The sequence below is a fragment of the Schistocerca gregaria genome, chromosome 2, assembly GCF_023897955.1.
Source record: "Schistocerca gregaria isolate iqSchGreg1 chromosome 2, iqSchGreg1.2, whole genome shotgun sequence".
In the NCBI taxonomy this organism is placed as follows: Eukaryota; Metazoa; Arthropoda; class Insecta; order Orthoptera; family Acrididae; genus Schistocerca; species Schistocerca gregaria.
Window position 1 is genome coordinate 233507967 of NC_064921.1, and position 24825 is coordinate 233532791.

Sequence of the window (24825 nt, forward strand, 5' to 3'; positions counted from 1 at the left end):
ATGTTTAAAAGTTGGTGAATACCTTTATAATTAATGTGAAAATAACTTTTTGAAAATTATGACCTTTTGTTTTATTTCACCCTCACCCTTAACGAACGTCTCACTTAAGGATGTGTGGAAAGAACATTAGCATATTAGCTATTTTGTAAATATGTCATACATATTTGTTTTCCTGCCGTATGCCACACCTTCGAGGATCTATTCGCTACGGGTCCATGGAACAAACAACGGATACAGGAGATTGTGCACAGAATAGTTTAATGAGCTGTGTCTCCATAAATACGATACTATGTTACAAGGAGTAGAGGTGGGGATGGTTGTGGCGGTCAGACGTCGCCGGCGCCCAGCAGCAGCGCGTTGAAGCGGCAGTTGTCGAACTCGTCCGTGTAGGCGGAGGGCATCGTCCCCTCGCAGCTGGGGCCCAGGAAGTGCAGCAGAGCCAGGTCGTGGCAGTCCACCTGCTGGTTGCCGTTGCAATCCTGCAACACAGACATCTTATAAGATCCAATGGAACTGAGCATACACTGATGGAAAAAATCGCAACAACAAAAAATAATTAAGGCACAGTAATGAAATATCGTGAATGACCCGCTAGGATAGCCGAGAGCGCTAGCGCCCTGCTTCCTGGACTCGAGTAGGCGCGCCGGCCCCGGATGGAATCTGCCCAACGGCTTAACGACGGAGGCCGGTGTGCCAGTCAGCCTGGATGTGGTTTTTAGGCGGTTTTCCACATCCCACTGGGTGAATACGGGGATGGTCCCCACGTCCCGCCTCAGTTACACGGCTCGCAGACATCTGAACACATTCGCACTATTCCGTGGATTACACCAGACAGACAGTTGGGGTACACTAATTCCGTCCCAGGGGGTATGGGGTGGTGGCAGGAAGGGCATCCGGTCACCCCTTCAATTAACCTTGCCAAATACGATTAACCATGCCGACCCTGCGTCATTGCCGGAAAATGGCACAAGCAAAAGAAAGAAAGAATGAGATATCTAATACATTTGTCTAGGTGACATATACAGGTACTTAACAGGTCCCACAGGATACTGTAAGCGCGAGATGAGCCACTGCAAATGTGAAATGCTGTTACATTAATAGCCTGTGTAACCACCAGAATGTTAAATGCAAGCGTGCAAACGTGCTTACACTGCATTGTGCAGCTACTAGGTGCCAGTCTGTGGGATGGAGGTCCACGACTGTTGCAGTTGGTCGGTCAATGCAGGGACGATTAATGCTAGTTGTGGGTGGCGCTGGAGTTGTCAGCCAACGATGTGCCATATGTACTCGATTGGTGACAGATCTGGTGATCGAGCAGCCCGAGGAAACATGTAGGACAATTTTTATTACAGCAGCGGTATGTGGGAGAGTGTTATCCTGTTTGAACACACCCCTAGAATGCTGCTCATGAATGGCAGCACAACAGGTGGAATCACCAGACTGACGTACAAATTTGCAGGCAAGGTATGTGGGATAAGTGCGAGAGCGCTCCTGCTCTCATACGAAATCGCACCCCGAACCATAACTCCAGGTGAGTTCAGTGTGCCTAGCAAGTAGACAGAATGGTTGCAGGCGCTCACAGGCCGTCTCCTAACCAGAACACGGCCTTTACTGGAACCACAACAGAGCTCTCGCTTGATACCACTAAAGTTGCAAATGGTGGTGGAGTGCACGCTATACGCATCTGTCTCTAACCTGTCCTCTAAGCAACCAACTTGTAACAGTTCTTTGTTACATTGTGATACCAACTGAAACTTAAATTGCTGCTCCGATGCTGTACAATGCGCCAGAGCAATGTACCGAACACGATGGTCTTCCATCTCTATAATACCACGTGCCCACCAGGTTCCCAGATTTCTTGCTAACATGCATTCTCAGGCAAACATGCATTGCTCCCAGCAGTCATCTACAGGGGCTTCATTTCTCCCAAGTTTTTCTTGTAATATTGCAGAAGGAACATTAAGCTTCTCGCAGACCTATTGCATGACCTCGTTCAACCTCAGAGAGGTGTTGACAACGGCGTCTTTGTCCCGTTAAAGGCATTCTTGACTAAGATCAACTCACCACGTCTAATTTCAAAGGTAACTACCCCTCACGATCATTACAGCTTAAACCTGATCCGAGTCCCCATAGTGGCGCTACTACGCCCACTCCAATGCGACTGGGGTAAAATTTGAAGAGAGATCGTCTTTCAGATATAGGAACACGCCTACCACCTTTTGTTTATGTCCCACAGCTCCTCCTTGGTGTGGCAAATCTTTTTCCGACAATGTGTTATAAACAGACTGTTCAACATCTCACACATTACGTAACAAAAATAGTGCATAATAACTTCCTCATTATAACTCCACCATCGTCGATGTCGTCATCGTCAGTGAACATCGTCGTCATCACCTATTACGATTACTACATCCATCGCTGTCATTATCATTGTCGTCACTGATATTAATTACAATCATCATCATTCTCATTGTCAAAATTCCGTCTTTATCGATGTTATCAATATTGTCATCATAATAACCATTATCTTTCTTGTTGATATCATTATCATTGATGTAGTCCTCATCACCACTAACATAATCAATATCATGGTTGCCACCATTGTCAAAGCTACCAATTCCCATCGATTTCAGTGTCACCGTATCAGTCATCTTCATTTTAGTCATTGCCGATATTTCTACTATCATCATAGTCATTGTCATTGTAATCAACATTTTTGTCCTTGTAGATATCATTATCATCATGATTGTCATAGTCTTTATCATTGTCTTCATAGTAACTGGCGTCATTTTTGATCATCAGCACAACTAGCAGTATCAGTGTCATAATTGTGATGGTCATCAATATGAGCATCGTAATAGTCACAGTGACTATCATCTCCATCATCAGCAGTTGCATTTTCATCAACAGCAGCACTATTATGATCATCATTATAAGTGTCAATACCATCATCATAATAGTCAACATTGTGATCAGCATCATTGTTATATTCATTTTCATCAGTACCATCATCTGCAAACTCACTGTCGTCATCGTTGTCGTTGTTGTCGTCGTCATTGCCATCATTATCATTGACATCACTGTTAACACTATAGTCACCACCACCACCACATCAATGTCACCCCAGTATTTTTCCTAATGCTATGTTCCACATTATATTAGGTCATCATCTGTCTTCTCAGCTCTCTGATTTGACGAACAGATTAAACGAAAGGGGAGCAGCAGTGATCGTTGAAGTAGAAATCCTTATTTCTGTTGCAAATCTATTTGAATCGCTGCGCGACCATGATCATTGCCAGTATTAAGGCCCTGTGGACGTAAATATAAGCAGTAAAACTGCAATGAGTCCACAAGGCTTTAATTCGGGTACTGATGATCGGCCACTTCGAGTCCTGCAAATATTTTGCTGCTACTAGACAGCCTGGTGATAGATCAGACCATATCTCTTATGTGTCACTGATTCTTCTTAGTCTTCTTGGATACAATTTCGACCATGTGACTTAATATTTATTAAGTATGATCATGTACAGGCTTCTGGCTTCTGTTGGCTACAATTATACCTTTTTATTTTATACAGCATCATCTTCAAGATTTAGGGTATCAAATTCCTGTTTTACTGTAATTATCTCAAAAATGTTTACCTCTTAAAGCCTACCTAGCAGTCCTTGCTATATCTTGAATTATGGGACTTTTCGATAGGACATGATGATGTGTTCCAATTTTGCCATAGTCACAGCTGCTCTATGTCTTTAATCATTCCTATTCAGATACGTAGGATATGGCCCATGTCTAAAAAGGTAGTTGACCAGTCTCCTACTGGGCTCAAAATGTGTCATCTCAAGCCTTCCACCTGCATCAGGAAGAAATTAAAATGTTCTTTCGGTGTCTGGTGAATTCCATCTCTGATGCTAGTCGGCAAATTTTGAATTGTTTATTACTATTGGATTTGTTGCCGATTCTATGAGAATCTTGTGTATTTTTTCATATTATTTCTTCCTCAGCCAATTTAGCAGCTATTTTTCTTATTTGTAGATCTAGGGGATATAATGCCCCTTAATTTAGTTTGAATGTCTGTAGGTATGGTGCTCAAAGCTCTGCACTTTGGTAGTGGAATTCCTCGCTGTACTTTTGTTACTGCAGCAGTAGGTTTAACCAGTCGTACCCTGTGCATCCAAACACAAATAATATACCTGTTGTACAGTCTCATTACATTCAGTGGCAAGCAGAACCATCTTTGCCCCATATTAATAATTTTATTCACCATACCGTTACCTACCCTTGCTACAATTTCTATGTGGGCATTGAATGTCCAGCATTTGTCCAGGTGTACACCTAAATACCAGTTGATCATAACCTTCGAAATACCTCCTGATTTACTTTGAAGGATTCCTAATAACACTTCATTTAAGTAAGAAGTTTGGCAATTTTTGTGGAGCTACCTTCAGTCGCACCTGTGAGCACTATTCATGCAAAATTCCAAGCAGTTTGCTATATTTGTTGGCATGCACTAAAAGTAAAAAATCATCGGTATGTAACAACTATTAATTCCATGCTACCTTGTGATCTCGAGGATGTAATCTATTGAAAAGTGGTTCTTAGTTAATGTCCTGGAATCAGGAACTGCAAACGGAGCCTTGAGGGCATCCTTTTGTAATATATTTAGGCAACTTGTTGATATGAGACAGAGACTTAGTAGCATCAAATATTGGTCTTTGTATGCAGTAATCCAGTAGGCAGTAGTATAATGTTCTTTGGCAGTCCATATCTCTGTCAGATACAGTAACCCATCCATTACCATGTGTATTAGCATCATTATTATCCAAAGTAAAATTCAGTATGCATCCACAAAAAACCAAAGGACCATGCAAAAACACTTTTTGTACATGGTCCTTCAGTTTTTTGTATTGCATTATAGGAGGAGAAGGCATTCGCGTCTTACAGTGTATAAAGCTGTAGATGGCATCGAGATGAACACTGAAAATGGTGTAAATCGGCAAGTGTTTTTGCATAGTCCTTCGGGTTTTTGTGGATGCGTACTGAATTTTACTTTGGATAATAATGATGCTAATACTCATGGTAATGGATGGGTTGCTGTAGCTTTAGTACGGTGATTGAAATCGACTTGCAACAGAAATAAGGATTTCCATTTCAACGACCAATGCTGGCCCACCCTTTTGTTATTAATTCTGGTGTGGTGGTCGTGGTGCACGGAACTCCTGAGTCACCATTCAGGAGACTTCAACATTAGTCTCATTCAGTTATGCGCCCTGCCTACCTCAATTTCATTTTCATTACAGTCAGAATGGAATTTATCACTGCCGTAAGACAAAACTTATAGTACACTGATTATAAACTTTCCTGATCATACATTTCTGTATCCAAAAATAGTGTACTGTTTAATTGTGACTTAGTATTGTTTTCCTTTTCATTCAGTGTTTCCCGGTTTTGTATTACTTAACGAACAGTAGTGCTCGGTATATGTTTGCTACAGATTTAGTGGATTTGAATATAGTTTTTTATCTTACAGATCGTAAATCTAGTAGAAGTTTGTCATTATTTGTCTTATTATAGTGTCACCGCTTCATAAAATTAATTGGTTGGTAGCGCCATCTGGCAGTTAGCGTTTTCGTGTAGCCACGACGCCACTTGTAGCCAGTTCTGTGACACACATAGTACTTCCTTGTTCATTGAGCTAGCGTTGGTACGACTTGTTTACCTCTGCATATGGACTACGTTAACTGTTATCGTTGTCGTTGTCAGTCACTTTGTGTTAACACAGAAGTGTAGCAATTGAACCCTGGATCTGTATGTGATGAATGGCCAGTTGCATAAAAATTATTGTAACCAACGACAACCTTTTCTTTAGGTAAGATAATAGTTTCATACTATTTACGAAATATATTTTTGCTGGTCTTTATTTTTGTCACGATTCAATATATTTTCCAGTATGTACATGCCCATTAGATACTTCAATTTGGCAAGAGTGATTCAGCTCAACAGATGACGATGTGACTGCCTGGTGTCTAATAGACAATGAACAAATTAATTTTACGTTGGAGTGTATCATATAACTCAAGTTCAGTTATTAACTTTATCTCGTTATTGTTCACATCATATCCAATTTTCTGTATTTTAGATCTGAGGATGGCTCGACAATGAACTGAAACTCATTTTTGCTATCGTGACTTACGATTTTTAACCTATACATTATAACAGCAAGTGTGCGGCAACATACACTATCCACAAATGTATGTGTATTGCGCTAATTACTCAAAGGTAACTTTCAGAATTCAGCATGCCTGCTAGAGACGCAGAGCGTCACGTTTCCTGCACGTGTCGTTTGTTACAGCTGTTTCTCCGTTTCCGCCGCATATTAACTTACAAACGTCCGAACGACGAAACAGTTTGTCTTCCGCGTATGAAATACCGCACCTAATTAGAACTGAAGGTAGGTATCTGGGTGACTTTGCATCTCTGTGTTACAAACAATAACTTTTCCATGACTGCTGTCAGTACCAGTAGCACAGTTCTGTTGAAAACACTGATATACTGTTTAGAATAATTTTGGAAGATAAGGACACATGGTTTGGTAACCAGTGGATCTCGGCAGCTTTTTTGGAAAGTCACGGAAAATAACGGCCGTATTTTTCCACTACAGGATACGGGGCACTTATTACTAATGAGAAACGGCAAGCAAATTGAGAAGGGATCCTCGCTATCGCTGCTATATTGTGTTTTACTGAATGCTTTCTCAGGAAATTATTTTGAACAATTAGTTCATGAGCCCAATCGAAGCGTAAATGGTTGTGAAAGTATACTCGACCTCTTAGCAACAAATGACCCTGGACAAATAGTGAGTATCTTGACGAAAACAGGGATCAGCGACCACAAGGCACTAGCTACTAGGCTGAATACCGTAACTCCTACAGCGATCAAAAAGAAACGCAAAGTATATCTATTTAAAAAATCTGATAAAAAAGCTCTTAATGCCTTTTTAAGAGACAGTCTGCACTCCTTCCGATCTGATCATGTAAGCCTAGAAAAAATATGGAATGATTTCACAGAGATAGTATCGACAGCAATTGAGAGACATATACCACATAAGTTAACAAGTGATGGTATTGATACACCATGGTACACAAAGGGTCAGATCGCTGCTGCAGAAGCAGCGAAAAAAAGCATGCCAAATTTAAAAGAACGCAAAATCCTCAAGATTGGCAAAGTTTTGCAAAGTTCGAAATATAGTGCTTACTTCAATGCGAAATGCTTTCAATAATTTCCACAACGAAACTGTCTCCAAATCTGGCAGAAAACCCAAAGAGATTCTGGTCATACGCAAAGCACACCAGTGGCAAGACGCAATCAATACCTTCACTGCTCGATAACAACGGTGACGTCACTGATGACAGTGCCACTGAAGCACAGTTTTTTAATAACACGATTTTCCGAAACTCCTTCACCAAAGAAGACGAAATAAATATTCCTGAGTTCCAATCAAAATGAGAAACATAGAAAGAGATCTTCGGTGTCGCAAAGCAGCTTAAATCACTTAATAAAAGCATAGCTTCCGGTCCAAATCGTATACCAGTCAGGTTCCTCTCAGAGTATGTTGATACAATAGCTCCATATTTAGCAATTATATACAACTGCTCGCTCACAGAAAGATCCGTGCCTAAAGACTGGAAAATTGCTCAAGTCACACCAATACCAAAAGAGGGAAGTAGGAATAATTCGTTGAATTACAGGCCCAATCACTAACGTCGATTTGCTGTAGGATTTTGGAACATATACTGAATTCGAACATTATGAATTACCTCGAAGTAAACGATGTGTTGATACGTGCTCAGCACGGATTCAGAAAATATCGTTCTTGGGAAACACAACTAGCTTTTTATACTCATGAAGTAATTAGTGCTATCGACAGGGGATGTCAAATTGATTCCATATTTTTAGATTTCCAAAAGGCTTTCGACACCGTTCCTCACAAGCGTCTTCTAAGCAAACTGCGTGCCTATGGAATATCGCCTCAGTTGTGTGACTGGATTCGTGATTTCCTGCCAGAAAAGTCACAGTTCGTAGCAATAGACGGATAGTCATCGAGTAAAACAGAAATAATATTCCCCGTTCCCCAAGGAAGTGTTATAGGCTCTCTATTGTCCCTGATCTATGTTAACAAAATGGGAGACAATTTGAGTAGCCGTCTTAGATTGTTTAGGGACTATGCTGTCGTTTATCGTCTTGTAAAGTCATCAGCTGACCAAAACGAATTGGAAAATGATTTAGATACGATATCTGTATGGTGTGAAAAGCGGCAGTTGACCCTGAATAAAGAAATGTGTGAAGTTATTCATACGAGTACTAAAAGAAATCTAAATTTCGATTACGCGATATGTCACACAAATCTGAAGGCTGTAAATTCAACAAAATACTTAGGGGTTACAATTACAAATACCTAAATTGGAACTGTCACATAGATAAAATTGTGGGTAGAGCCAACCAAAGATTGTGATTCACTGGCAGAACACTTAGAAGGTGCAACAGGTCTACTAAAGAGACTGCTTACATCACGCTTGTCCGCCATATTCTGGAGTAGGCCTACTGCAGTGCGGTGTGGGATCCGCATCAGGTGGGACTGACGGATAACATCGAAAAAGTACAAAGAAGGGCAGCTCGTTTTGTATTATCGCGAAAGAGGGGAGACAGTGCCACACACGATACTTGAATTAGAGTGGCAGTCATTAAAACAAAGGCGTTTTACGTTGTGACGGGATCTTCTCATGAAATTTCAATCACCAGTTTTCTCCTCCGATTGCGAAAACATTCTGTTGGCACCCACCTACATAGGGAGAAATAATCACCACGATAAAATAAAAGAAATCAGGGCTCGCACAGAAAAATTTAAGTGCTCGTTTTTCTCGCTCGCCGTTCGAGAGAGGAACGGTAGAGAGACAGCTTCAAGGTGGTTCATTGAACCCTCTACCAGGCACTTTATGGTGAATAACAGACTAATCACGTAGATGTAAATAACAATAACAAGGGTGACTTTGAAACATGGTACAAATCGGGTCTCTAATAATTCGAACCCTTGCCTTTAGCGGCAGGTGTTCTTCCCGGCTTAGCTATCAGGGAAAATCCTGCAGTCGGCCTCTCGACCCGCAGTTTCTTCCTCATTCTTACGACAGACTTTTGTTTTTGTTAGTTCTTAACATAGTAACGATGGAGACCAGAAGTGTAATGCTTTACAAAAAATACAAGTTCTTAATAAAATCTCTTAACAGCCAAGATCGCAAGTGAAACATTAAGCGACGAGTATTTTCCCCAATCTTCAGATCGATTATTAAAAAGAAAAAAAATTTCATCGAGGTGGACACTCATGCAAGACCTGTATGTCATTAAAATAACGGCATACACCGTTGAAGTAAAATATTAGATATGTAAGGCCGCATTGATATAGAGTATTATGCAGACAAAATGTTTATATCAGTAACTTGTCAACCAAAACATCTACATGAACGTTTTGTCTGCGATTATGACTATTATATCTTATTATGGAGAATATTTTAACGTTTCATAGACTTTATTAAATCAAGCAGCATATTTTGACGAACGTGGAAACTTTTTAGTACTGGCCTACATTTGGAACAAACGCATGCTGTGTGTCATGTAGAATATCTGCCCCTTCACATTCTTTTCACAGGTGATAAGAGGGGAAACGGGTCATCTGGGTTTTACACAATTCTCTCTCATCAGCATCGTAATGTTCAGGAAACACTTATGTACGTGTGTCATTTTTAATTCTATTCCGGAGACTGAACGCAGAACTTTTAAAATATGCATGTCAGGGACGCATCAAAAATTATTTTAACCCGCTTTCAATGACGAAACACATCCAATGTGAGCATGATGTATTCTGAAAATAGTTACTTTTGCGAAAAGACCTGGAACCACAGCGCGTCCTTCAATCGATCCGGAGGATGTCATTTCGATGGGGTCACGTCCATTAACAAGAAGACGCGTGTTGCCACGTAAAATACGCAGGATGTTCGATTGTAATATGGCACGCAGTGCCTCTCAGATCCAGTCTAATGCTGTATGAGTTTTAGTGTTTGTCGCTGCACTTGCTTTGTTGTACTCTACGGGCGAAATGAGCCATCATGTTCAGTACAGTGACCTTTGATTCGGTAAAAAGGTGTCGCAAAAGACACTCAGCTGTAACGTCAATACAGAATGCGGAGTTCATCCTCCTGAAAACATGAAGTATCGTTTATTGCGAACCTGTTTCCATCCCACTGGAATTTTTCAGATAATGGAAATCACGTCCTGTCCGTCAGCAGATGTTTACTAACACTATTTGAGAGAGACCCTGAACTCATGTATGTTGAGCAGGTGTTTTGGTTTTCGGCAGAAAATGAGGCTCTGACATTTCGAGGACTGTACATTGTGACAGTAATCGTTATGTAGAGCAGTCGTGCATTCAAAGTTCCGTTTGGAACTTGCCGCTCTTCAGAAAATCAGCTCCCATGGCGCTACACGCCCTTGCGTTTCTCTGATTTTTCAAAAGCTGCTCATGCGAGTCGCTTGTGAGCCGAAAGGGACAGATTTTGAGACGTATGGCTTTTTTTGGTGTGTGTGTGTGTGTGTGTGTGTGTGTGTGTGTGTGTGTGTGTGTCATGTAGCCACTTGCGATAAGTGAAAGTCACGCCTATATCACCTAGAATAAAAAAAATAAATAAAAACCATTAGTCTGAATGTGAGACAATCTCTTAATATTAGTTCAACGCAATTTTTTTGTATTTGTTTCATTTTCCATGGACAACATACACGAACATAAGAAGCGAAACGATCATTTGAGTCAATATTCTGACTGGCTTGATGCGGCTCATCACCAATTCCTCTCCTGTGCGAACCTCTTCGTCTCAGAGTAGAATTTGCAACCTATTCTCTCAGTTACTTGATGGACGTGTACTAATCTCTGTCTTCCTCTACAGTTTTTACCCTCTGCAGCTCCCTCTAGTACCATGTACGTTACTCTGTGATGTCTTGACAGATGTCCTATCATCCTATATCTTCTTCCTGACATTTTTTTCTATACATTCCTTTCCTCACTGATTCTGCGGAGAAAGACATTCCTTGCCTGATCAGTCCACCCAATTTTGAACATTCGTTTGTAGCACCACATCTCAAAAGCTTCGATTTCATCTGTTTCGGTTCCAACAGCCCATATTTCACTACCATACAATATTTGCTCCAAATTAAATTCTCAGGAATTTTTTCCACAAATTAAGGTCTACATTTGACAGTAGTAGAGTTCCCTTGGCCAGGAGTGCTCTTTTTGACAGTGCTAGCCGGCTTTTGATGTCCTCCTTGCTCCGTCCGTCGCTGGTTATTTTGCTGCCTAGGTAGCAATTCTGATAAATTTCTAGCTGTTCTCATTTCTGCTCCTTCTCATTACTTTCGCTTTTCTTTGATTTACTCTTAATCCATATTCTGCACTCAGTAGACTGTTCATTTCATTAACCACGTCCTATAATAAATCTTCGCATTCACTGAGGATATCAATGTCATCAGCGAATCTTATCGTTGATAAACTTTCACCTTTAATTTTAATTCCACTCTTGAACCTTTCTTTCATTTCCGTCACTGCTTCTTCGATGTACAGATTGAAAAGTATGGATGAAGGATTACATCCCTGTCTTATAACGTTTTCAATAAGAGTACTTCGTTCTTGGTCTCGAGTCTTATTGTTCCCACTTCCTTGTCGTTCATATTGTATGTTACCCGTCTTTCCAGTGACTGGAAAAATTCACAAATCATCCTCGTTTTCAAGAGGCGTCGTTGAATAGAACCATAAAACGTAAGGCCTATATTGCTGATGTCAATATGTTGATGTCAATATGTTGAAGTTCGGAACACGCTTTATGCTAGCGTATTACGACCTTTCCGGAGACCCGAAAATCTCCACTGTAGGAATCAGCATGAATTGTGTAAACAACAATAATATGAACCCTAGCTCGCTCTGTCTGTTCACGAGACGCAGACTGTTGTGTTCCATTAGTTCCGGAAGGCTTTCGATTTAGTTCCGCACTGTCGTCTAATGAACAAAATACGAAAGTACGCAATATCACACCAGCTTTGCGATTGGACTGAAGAGTTTGTAGCAAACAGAACACAACACATCCTTAACGGAGAGAAAACTTCAGACGCAAAAGTAGCTTCGGGGGTACTCCAAAGGATTATAATAGGGCCCTTATTGTTCCAGTAAATATAAATGACATAGAGGATAGCGTGGGAAGCTCCATGCTGGTCTTCGTGGATGGCGCTGTTTTACACATAGACGTTTTAAGGCTACAGAATTGTAGCGAATTGTAGAAAGACCAGGAGAATCGGTGTCTGCTTGAGGGAGAGGCAACTGAACCTCAATGAACAGATAAAGCATTCCGCACAAATAGCTGAGAAGACCCGTTACGGTAAAATTACACTATTGTGGAACAATGGCTGGAAGCAGCCACATACATTAAACATCAAGAAGTATGCCTATGGAACGAAGTGGAGCAATCACATACAACTATTCGTAGGAAATACACTGGAATCTCCTTTGAGTGCAGTCTACCTGCGAAGAAGGTAGCTTACAGAAACCTCATTTGGCCAATAGCTCAATGGCGCTCGTCAACTCCGGACCCATACCCAATACGATTGGTATAAAAATAGATAACAACCAAAGAAGAGCAGCGCGTTTCGTCACAGATAAGTATTGAAGTGTCACGGAGATGACCTCCAACTTGTGTGGCAGACGCTACAAGAGAGACGTTGTGCATAAAGACGTAGTTTACTATTAAAATTCCGAGAGCATACATCCCTCGAAGAGTCAACCAACGTGTTGCTTCCTCTTACGCATGGGAAGAGGAAGAAATTAAAATTGGGGAGGTTGGGGCTCACGCGGAGGCTTAAACGATTGTCCCTCCCCCATCCCCTCCCACCACAACATTCTCGACTGTAACATGCAAAAGGGGAAGTGACAGTGGCACACTATGTATTCTCCACCACACACCGTAAAGTGGCTTGCGGAGTATGGATATACCGGGTGATCAAGAAGTCAGTATAAATTTGAAAACTTAATAAATCACGGAATAATGTAGATAGAGGTGTAAAAATTGACACACTTGCTTGGAATGACATGGGGTTTTATTAGAACAAAAAAAGCCACATTGCTAGACGCGTGTAAGATCTCTTGCGCGCGTCGTTTGGTGATGATCGTGTGCTCAGCCGCCACTTTCGCCATGCTTGGCCTCCCAGGTTCCCAGACCTCAGTCCGTGCGATTATTGGCTTTTGGGTTACCTGGAGTCGCAAGTGTATCGTGATCGACGGACATCTCTAGGGATGCTGAAAGACAACATCCGACGCCAATGCCTCTCCTTAACTCCGGACATGCTTTACAGTGCTGTTCACAACATTATTCCTCGACTACAGCTATTGTTGAGGAATGATGGTGGACATTGAGCATTTCCTGTAAAGAACATCATCTTTGCTTTGTCTTAGTTTGTTATGCTAATTATTGCTGTTCTGATCAGATGAAGCGCCATCTGTCGCACATTTTTGAACGTTTGTATTTTTTTGGTTCTAATAAAACCCCATGTCATTCCAAGCACGTGTGTCAATTTGTAGCTCTCTATCTACATTATTCCGTGATTTATTCAGTTTTCTAATTTATACTGACTTTTTGATCACCCAGTATTTGTAGACGTAGATGACACAGAATGTGTTGATACCTTACAATGGCATTATGTCAGAGTAAAATATTTTGAGAACTCTGGCTACAAACGGAGCAATTACGTTTTTTCACGTTGACGTGTGTCGTTTAAATTTTTTTATAGTTTAAGTGAATAATTATAAATAGCGATATTTAAAAATGAAATTAATAACATTCATAAAAATGTCAGAAGTGTGAAGCCTTTCGAGGTATGAAGACACAAAGGTACTTGAAGACGATATTTAGGGATAAATGGTCAAAGCGGGAGGAGAATTCATACAAATGAACAATTATTTAAAGAATGTGAATCTTCATGTTTTCACAGTGTATCACTTAATACATAAAACGGCGAGGATTGAGCCTTAATGGAACTCTGTTATCTGCTGATATTTCGACTGTCAAACGTTCAGCCACCTCAAGACACTATAAAGAGCTCCCGCACGCCTAATGCACTGGTAGTCAGCAAATAGCGCATCCGTACACGGATAATCATGGTGCAAGAAATAACACACGGGCAGAAGAGAGATAAGCTACCGCGATGTCTCTTCTGAATGAGGATGTATAACAAACTCAGGTCTTGCCTAAGTGAGTTAACTAAAAAATGCCAGTGCCGGGATCTATATCCTATCAAAGTAAAACCATCATCACAGTTAAGAAAAATCACTCGTCAAAAGTATTTCATAAAATTCCTTAGGGAATAAAAAAGTTTAGAGCAAATATTGAAAAAAGGTAGTAATCAGATAATTAAAACTTTATGGAAACGAGAATGCCTACAGAGGACGCCAATTATTCTAAACTGGAGTAATGCTATTATTTTAGCACCGATCCGACACAAATTTCAACTGTCAATATAAGTCGTGTACTCGCGGGCTTCGGACGCAACACGCGGTACAGCAGAGTCAGCGTGGTTGCCTGCATATCAGGCGTATGCTCTTCGTCATAGGGACGGTTGCGCGCGCGCCACACACACACACACACACACACACACACACACACACACACACACAGACAGACAGACAGACAGAGAGACGTCTACTCTGGAACTCAATCTCTTTCACACTAGTGCTGTATCCTGTTTGAGCAAGGTAGTCGTTTATAATCTGATGTAGGATTTGTAAGCTCAACACCAGTTGACTCAACAAATAAATACTGATTACTACAGGACATCTACAATTTGGAGATTTCTGTGTGTAATGAAAATCTATGGCTTCTAAATATCTAAAGAAAGAGTCATTTCATGATTTCTGTTGCACATATATTGAACAACTAACTACTTACGTCGATAATTATTTTGCAGTCACTTTAGTAGATAGTGGAGGTCCGGCTGCATAGTATGACCACAGCAAAATTAAGATATCGCGGTGCCATGCATGCAGGTCCGAAGAAACATTGCATCGTGACAGGTGCTGCAATATCGTACTTATCTGCCGACACCTGGCAAGCGACTTTCAAGTTAAAGGTCTCCCCTCTACGGGAATATACATAATGGATATACGAGTACAGGTTGTAGACACATGGTTGACAGCATATGAATGTTTGGATCTGGCTGTTAGTCGTACTTGGGTAGCCAAATGGTAGGGTGACTGTTCGCGATAAGCGAAAAATCCGGGTTCGAGTCTCGGTCTGGCACAAAGTTTCATTGTCGTCATTCCATTGTATAGTTGATGGTTGTCCATATTCGCAATGGGACATAGGCCTGTACCTCTCAGAGGATTTCTTCGGAATGGGTCGCCATAACGGTCACAGGTAACTACGTTTGTTAGCAGCAGCGACTGTACTACCTGTAGCTGATAAGAGGAGAAATATTGCCCCACCCTCTACCACACCATTCACTTTCACAGGCCCGTCACGTCCACACATTTCCCACAGTTTGCGGCACTGGTATCACATTACGGAGAGGGAGGGGGGAGGGGGACTCAAACTCTTTCTAACCATCTTGATTTATATTCTCAGGGTTTTTGTTCAATCGGTTATGGCAAATGGCAGGACGTTACATTCGAGAATTGCTCAACCTATTTCTCCTCTTCCACGTCCTGTCCGACCTTGCGTTCCGCCTCTAATTATCTCGTCATAGGAGCGGATTCAAGGTGGGAGGTATGGGGTGTCATGATTTCACCCCCCCCCCCCCCTCCACCAGAAAAAACAGAATTTGTGGTGGAAACTTATGTTTTTCCACACATCACTTTCGAATCTTTCTGGCTAACTTTCGAAGAATAAAGTAGCATGAAAACTCCGTCTCTAAAATGTCAACGAACGGAAGAAACTTACAAGCTATGTTTAACACAGGATAATTTTCAGCTTTTTGCGCAGTTTGATTAAAACATTCCAGCCAGCAAGAGACACTCGTTCTAGGTTTCCCATGCCTGCCGCTGACATCAACAAATCAGTCAAGGTTTGATAGTTCACGATTGTCACGGGCAAAACGTTGCATTTGAGCGAAGCAAGGGAGAAAGGGAAAGATCTCCCACCCACCTCCTTCCCAAATTAAAAAAAAAAGGAACGGAAGGACTGACTTCCCGCAAGTAGGCGGAAACGATCGAAAAGGACAGCACTTCTCGTTTACACTCTCGCATAGCAATAATCTGCCTACCTGTGTCCGCAACCTTTCTGCTAAATGAAATACTGGTACTGGTGAATTCACGCTTCGATTTTATATCGCGTTAATTTTAGTGGTAAGAGTTTGCTAATATTATAGTTCTTAAATAAATTTCTTGACACGCACACTTCTAAAATTATTGGGAAAATGTCTTTGCGTGTGCTGCACTTCTCTGCACTGCAATTTTTACGTCTACAACAGTACTCCGCAAGCCACTTGACGGTGTGTAGCGGTGGGTACCATTAACGATTCCCCCTTCCCACCCTCTATATCCTCTTTCCCTGTTCCATTCGCGAATGGGGCACGGGAAAATGATTGTTACCAAGTTTCTATATTAGTTCTAATTTCTCTTTTTTTATCGTGGGAACTTCGGGAGATGTATGTTGGAGGAAGTAATGTGTTTTCCGACTCTTTTGGAACTTTTGCTGAAAGGATGTAAAGAGTTTTCATTCGAAGGCAGTGTAGCCTACAACCTGTAGTCGTATCAGGAAAAGTCGTCTTGAGCATCGAGGCAATTATAACACGGACACACAAGATTTTTAGTAAAGCACCGTGTCTGGATGCTTGAAGAAGTCCGTAACTACCTACTGCGAAGACTTGTCCGATAGGAATCGTCGACCATTGAAAGCCTTTTTAACGGACCGAAGCTGTATTAATCATATGGGGATAGGGATGGTACCTGAGTGTATCCCACTTGATTTAGCAAAACCTCTGCATTACTGCTTGCTATAGGGGACGTGGGCTGTGCACTGAACTTCACAACGTTCGTTTTCTATAGACATGCTGCTTCATAGAAATTCTTGTCTCCGGTGTATGTCTGCCGATATTTGTCCTTCGGCAGCCAAATAAGAAAGAATAACAGCATGTTGAGCTTGTTTGGAAACATTTAGTAATAATGTCATAGTTCATGTTTCCTCTTTTACCGCACGCACGAATGACACACTAATCCATGGTCCTCATGTCGGTGCTTATACATCCGCATCGGTGGCACGCTACATCGCATATACAACCGCAGCAACGCTCTCAATCGGAAACTTCTTAGTCGCCCCCTTACATTATAATCTTAGTCATCTGTGGCCGAGTAAATATGAGGACGACGGCTAGTTAACTTTAGGCGGCCGTGAGGGGGGGGGGGGGGGAAGAGACTTTAATGCACTGTGATTTCCCCCCCCCCCCCCCCCCCCCATCTCCAATCCCAGAACCAAACTACTCACCCCCACCAGGCTCGTCGACGACTATCTTAAACCCTAATCCTTCTGCATTCCTTCCCAGAAGATGCTTCGCTAAATTTTGGCCCCGTTAGGAACGGTGAATACGATCTTCTGTTCCAGTTTCAGTCCCATATGGCATCGTCCACTACATCACACCCGAGCGATCAGCAGTATCCACACACTTCAAAGAATTGGGGGTGCGGGGAGTAGACTAAGGGCAAATGTATGAAAACTTTAATATTTTACCTTCACAGCCAACAAACTGGACAATATTTACTTAACGACACATAGGTTTACTTTGTTACCAAATTCCTTTGAAACATTTTAAGAAAACTTCGTGAATCACTGGAGTAAACATTTATGCATCACACCTCTGGTCGTATTTTAGCAGAAATAGTAATTTTAATTACACTGAGTGGTTTTGGAAGTATGTCAAGAACCTATGTGTGTAACAATTCTTTATATTATTTTCTTCATATCTGTTAGTGTTAAAAAACACAAAATGTATAGGGGTTAAGCAATGTAGTTTACTAAGGCAAACTAAGTAGTCCATTTATACCTCTCGGCGTTATTCGCACATTATTTAACGAGTTAGTAAAGCAGCCATCATTCCGAATATAAAGTTTGGACACCACATTGCTGTACTAGTCATGGGCCTCTTTGAGGTGGTCTGCCTTTGCCTCCCTCCAACCTTTGAACTGACTTACCTAGCCAGTTACAGGGGCGGGGCGGATCTACTGTTTAAGGTGGAAATTCGGCTTATTTCGTATCAACAATCAATGCCAGAGATGAAAGAAGTGATAAGTGCCATGTAAAAATCCAAAGAGACCGGAGATCGGATTCTAAACCTTTGGTTTTAAGGTCTGGTAATTTACCACTGACCTACCCAGCTCTAGCGCATCATTTGGTTGAAGTTCTTAAGACGCACTTCGTTATCACATCACGCTCTTAGCATGAAAAATACACAGAAAGCTAGCAAGACACATTAATTACCTCTCGATTGATACGGTTTACTCAACAAGCTGCGGAAACGAGCAATGCTGCGGTTTCCGCGAGGGACTTGCGGCCGATTGCAGCAGGGAAACCAACGAAGGCTACAGAAACCGTGTATCCGGAGCACTGCAAACCGTTCCTGTCTAACGTCACCGATGCATAATTACGCACCATTACGGCGTGCAGAGACCGGAAAATTAAAGTATCGATATATCGAGGTACTAAATAATAATGTCGTGTGACTAGGGCCTCCCGTCGGGTAGACCATTCGCCTGGCACAAGTCTTTCGATTTGACGCCACTTCGGCGACTTGCGCGTCAATGGGGATGAAACGATGATGATTAGGACAACACCCAGTCCCTGAGCGGAGAAAATCTCCGGCCCAGTCGGGAATCGAACCCGGGGTCCTTAGGATAGACATTCTGTCGCGCTGACCACTCAGCTAACGGGGGCGGACATCGAGTTACTGATAAATTGGCAATAATGACATCGGTACCGTCATACAGCGGATGCAAAATATCAATATTTTCGGTAAATCAGATTTGCGGTGCATCTGAAAGAACTTTCTTGTGTGGCAAAAATGTCAGACATGAATCGCCTATTACTACGATGATAATGCGTAAAATTGGTTGAATCCACAAGGAATAGATCTCTGCACTCGTTTCTCAAGCAGAATTTGTTTTGCCTGTAACCAGTGTAAGAGCATTAGAAATTAGCTTAGTGTAAATCTAGTAACTGGTGTAAAGGGAAACGCTTTATCTAAAACGTTGATTTCTGTGTCATCGTGAAGAGCTTCAGGTTCAATAATAGGACACAAGGTTAGACAATAAAATTATTCACCAGTATGTAAGTGAAAATTTGTATTAAACTGAATATTACAAAATAATGAGCGATGTCTTCTCAAATGACTCGTAAATATGCTCGGAGTAACAGGAAACGCAAATTAGAGAGAAGCTAGTGTCGAAAGTAAACCAAAAAGCCTGGAAAGTCCAGTGGCGAGTGAATTCAGGAGCTACGGCACGGCGGAAAGGAAATGAATGCGTAGCTGCCCCTTGGGGCATACAGCGTCACTCCAAACGTGTACAGATCGCATGCAGGCGTCGTTGCAGAAAACAGCGATAATATAGACAGCGCCAGACAACTATGTACTGAAAACCAATTACAGTCGTCTTGTCGACCGACGTAGACACGTTGGGTATCAATGCGCCAGCATCGATGGAGGGTGAGGGTGGGTGTGTGTGTGTGGGGGGGGGGGGGGGGGGGAGAGACTATAGACAGTGATGCCATTCGGCAACCCGCCAGAGATCCACAGGCGGATAATCGGTGGATAGCGACGCATAGTCACTTTGTAAATGCCATCAGCGCAAACGTGTTGGTATCGCGTGTAAAGTGTGCGATTGCTTATGGTTCCGATGCGATGTGAAGTCACAGTAGATTTGAATGTTAATGCCGACAGCGATAAAGCCGTGATCAGTCATGTTACGGCAGTTCGGTACGAAACCGCAACGATTCCCACCCCTACAGCAAGCGGCAATAACAACAGGGGATACGATTTTAACTACACTTAAAACCCGATGCAGTGTGAGGGGTGCACGTGTGTTACAGTAGCTACCACACAGCCTTGCTAAATGCCGACCGCGGTGGCCACGCGGTTCCAGGCGCTGCAGTCCGGAATCGCGCGACTGCTACGGTCGCAGGTTCGAATCCTGCCTCGGGCATAGATGTGTGTGATGTCCTTAGGTTAGTTAGGTTTAAGTAGTTCTAAGTTCTAGGGGACTGATGACCTCAGAAGTTGAATCCCACAGTGCTCAGAGCCATTTTGAACCTTGCTAAATGCATCACACTTGTGATTTACGTATAATCATTGTACTGCTCTGTGCGATCATTTTATTGAAGATATCGATACTTGAACGAGATACTAATACGACAAGCTTGTTATGATTTTATCCCGATGTTTTAACCAAAAACATACGATGGGAATCTGAACTAAGCACAGTTTTTTAATTCATCTGACAGGCTTAGACCAGAAAACTATTTCCTTTTAATTTGTTTTACGAGAGGTCTTTTTTATTTAGGCACGGAAATAAACGAGAAATTTTAGTTTTCCTACTAATCAGTTTAACGTTTCTATTGTTTTTATTTTGAAGAAAATTTATAGAGCCGACTACTTACACTACACCTATATTAATAATTATATTATAGATAAAATAGTTTAAAAATACTATTTGGATATCAGTAACACCAGCTTTTCCTATACTCTTGCTGGTATTTCTTACATGAATATCTGAAAAAAAAAACAGAAATTGCTGGCGAAATATCTCCAAATTAATTCCCTGACTGAATTCCATGACATGAGCCGTATTACGTACAGATTTATTACACTGTACTAACAGATGACAATTTGTGCCGGACCGGTATTCGAGCCCAGTTATCACGAAAGGTCGTCTTAACCAGAATGGCTATACGTGCACACTCCTCGGACCAACCGAAACTTCCATCCATCACAATGTATACACCCAGACTTCATACACCACGGTATAAGGACGTAGACAATGTGACATGGAAGTTGGTTCGGTCCGAGGAACGTGCACGGATAGCGGTAAATCGGGGTTAAAGTCCCAATACGGCAAAAGTTTTCACATGTTAGTCTTCGGTAGGAGACCGGCGATAGGAAGGGCATCCGGGCATACTCTATCATTAGCAATGCAACATCCGATAATGATCATGGCGATAACGTATAGATACGGGATAAAAGCAAGACAAAAAGAAGCACTATGTATGACAGTATGACTAATGAGAAGACAGACCGTGGGCTGTTAGTGAAACTGTTTTATCTGAACGGCAGCACTTACTGTGCCGCCGACCAAAAGGTCTCAGGAGAAACCCGATGACTTTAAATGGTTAAAGATGACAATGAAATCGAAAGCACAGGCGACCTTGCTGTGGCACGTGGAAGAGGAAAGTTTCCTACCCTGGTGGACGCTATTGAGGGGGTTGCTGTTGCTGTTGCTGACCACGCAGCACGTGCCCCGGGCATCACTATTGCTCGTGCAGTGTCACGGTAAGTGTCCATCCCATGGTCAACAGCAAGGAAACTTGCGCGGCCTATATTACACCGTTACCTCCATAAGATCTAAACAGTGTACCAGATTGGTAGCAACGTTCTCAATTTGTTCTGTCACTGCTCTCATCGTATGTGACTGTGTGGTGTGGATTCACAAGCACCATTGAACACCAAGAGGACCTCTCAGGTGAACCGTGACCTCTGCATGTTATCGAGACGTCCATGTCCAGCATGTGATTTCTGCTTTGGTAGAGCACAACTGTGTGGAAAACACTGCTTTCATGCAAGATGGGAGAACACCTCGTGTCGCTCGGCCAGTGAAACATCTGCTTAATGCAACCTTCCACAACGTGTTGGTTTCAGAGGTTTCCCAGATGCATAGCCTGCAAGATAATCTGATCTGAATCCCTGTACTTTTGTCACAGGAGACAGCTGAAAGAACGCTTCGAGAAGAGACACGTTCGGTCTCTATCTGATCTGAAGGCCAATATGTAGGAATCCGTTTCTGACCTTCCACCGGTCTGCTGCGAGTAATTGTTGGTCAAGTCAAAAAAATTGTTCAAATGGCTCTGAACACTATGGATTTAACATCTGAGGTCATCAGTCCCGTAGAACTTAGAACTACTTAAACCTAACGAACCTAAGGACATCACACACATCCATTCCCGCGGCAGGATTCGAACCTGCGACCGTAGCGGTCGCGCGGTTCCAGACTAAAGCACCTAGAACCGCTCGGCCACACCGGCCGGTTGGTCAAGTCGTTTTACGGATGGAGCATCTCGTAAACGTCTCCGATGTTCATGCCGAACAAATTGTGTAAGCGATGGTTGATAATAAAATCAACGTTATACATTTTTCACTTGTTTACCTTTTCTGCCCACATCCCATTTCTAATTCATTACATATGGTAGCCATTTCTGTACGTCTGTCTTGTATTCACAGCGACAGATATGCACCTGGTGACCAAAACTTTAACTAATTGTTTTTCCAACATAATCTGACTCCTCACTAACGCATGAGAATATCTACCACGTGTTGCTGTCACACAATAATTACAGCCCACACTGGACCTCTGTGAGCATCTGAACTTTAATTATATAGATCCGGTTGGTTGTCTCATCGGATTAGGGAAGGATAGGGATGGAAAACGGCCGTGCCCTTTCAAAGGAACCATCTCGGCATTTGCCTTAAGTCATTTAGAGAAATCTCGGAAAACCTAAATCAGGGTGGTCGGGCGTGGGTTTGAAACGTCGTGCTCCCGAATGCGAGTGCAGGTTTCTAACCACTGCACCACCTCGCTCATTAAACATCCGCTATTAACACTCCGTATTAAAACAGAGAATGGCTTTCTCATTTTATTTCTACCTAAGGCTGTTTGGTCTGGTACAAATGTTGTGACTGCATCGGTTTTGGGCGTTTACGCTAACGAGCTATATTTGAATACTTCCATTTTATCTACAAAAGAAGCTCTGCCTCCTGGCCCCGAATGGCCAGTCGGGACCGACTGACCGCCGTGTCATCCTCTGCCAGTGGCGTCATTGGATGCAGAGTGGAGGGCCGTAGGGTCAGCACACTGCTCTACGGAGCGTGGCCGGCCTCTCCCACCCAGGAGCCGCTACTACACGCACAGGTAGTTACTCGACTGGCTTCACGACACTGAGTGCGCCAGTTACGGTCTGTTCACAAAGGAAATATCAGTGGTAGCACCGGAAATCGAAACTGAATCCTTCGCATAGCAACCAGGCACGTTAATCACTATGCTCCAGAGGCGGACCCAATATATTTGAGGCAAGGAAATTTAAGAGAGACCCATTATCAGTGATTTCCACACAAGATATAGGAGATATTAATATCGAATACCCAACAGAAGTGCAAATTAAAGCTAAAATCTTAATATCGTTAATTATTTCGATATTTTGACAGCATAAAACGGTAAATAGATCGATATTTCCGATACTTAAATACGTTGTTGTCTTCTATAACCGCAGGAATTATCTGCTTTATATGACGCGTTACTAAATCAAATTTCTATTTGAATTAATTTTTCTGCTATCTCCTGCAACTCTAACTGCTTCACTACGAAAGAGTCACAGCAGTTATGAGTCGCGAACGCAACTATAGAATGGAGGAATGAATATGAATTACCATATTATATGGTATTTACAGCTTTTTTTAGCACGCTTTTGGACCAGTTCCAAAAAGATCTGCACTGACGGCCTTGAGAAACAAGGCAACGGTTCAGCCTATGACAATGAAGAACATATGCATCAGCACTACACTTTCCATTAACAGCGCCACACACGAGGAACAGATCGCAACGATCCATCGCAAGCGATGCCGCTGCACTGGTAGCTCGCCTCGATACGCCACACTTGAGCGAATTACCACGCCATTTCCAACACAAACAGAATGTGTAAAGAAGTTGGACTACGGAAAATGAAGTGCAATTTGTAGGAACAGTGACAGCTGATTTCCATATTCCCACGAATACTCGCAAAAAAATAAACAACAACAGCAATTGTAATCTGTTTAACTTGGTTTGAAACGCTTTTCTTGTTAACTATAGGTTACTTTACAGAATATATACTGAAACATCACCTTAGAAAAATTAATGAATGCCTGTGCTGATAAACCCCTTACATTATTTGATTTTCAAACAGCTGAGCAGAACTGAACATACTCAGACATTTCTCTCTTTACCTACTCTGATCAACACTGAACTGACACAATATTTTTAACGCAACGCAGTCTGACTTTCAATAATCCCTACAAAAGAATGGCCCTGACTAACAATAACCTATATCTTTCATGAATCACTTACCTCGCAAAAAATCTTCTTTACTCGAATTACTGCAATACAGCGAGCGCCAATAATGCCAGCTGAATAAAAGATTCTAACTACTGAAGGCACTAACTACTGATAGGCATAGTTAGCAAATGAAAGATTTTGATAGAGAACAAACGATGTATTTACCTTAATAATATATAAAACTAATCATATATATATATTTCATGACATCCAATCTTACAAATTTACTGACTGATGGAAACACGTCCAGATCATCCGCTCTCAAAACTCCGCCATCTCTCTCCCCACATCCACCACTGCTGGCGGCTCACCTCCAACTGCGCAACGCTACGCGCTGTTAACATCCAGCTGCCCAACACTACAATAGCCAACAACAATGCCAACCAGCCACAGACAGCACACAG

The 24825-nt window shown here is 42.1% G+C and overlaps 1 protein-coding gene across 1 annotated transcript in view; it reads right to left on the reverse strand.

Annotated features, from left to right (window-relative positions):
* Positions 1-209: 209 nt before the first annotated feature.
* LOC126336763 (lysozyme-like) overlaps positions 210-24825 on the reverse strand; it is a 112471-nt gene continuing 87855 nt past the window's right edge. The window contains exon 4 of the mRNA XM_050000772.1: positions 210-479. Coding sequence (XP_049856729.1) covers positions 327-479 — 153 coding nt within the window. The 3' untranslated portion in view covers positions 210-326. The remainder of the gene's footprint in view (positions 480-24825) is intronic.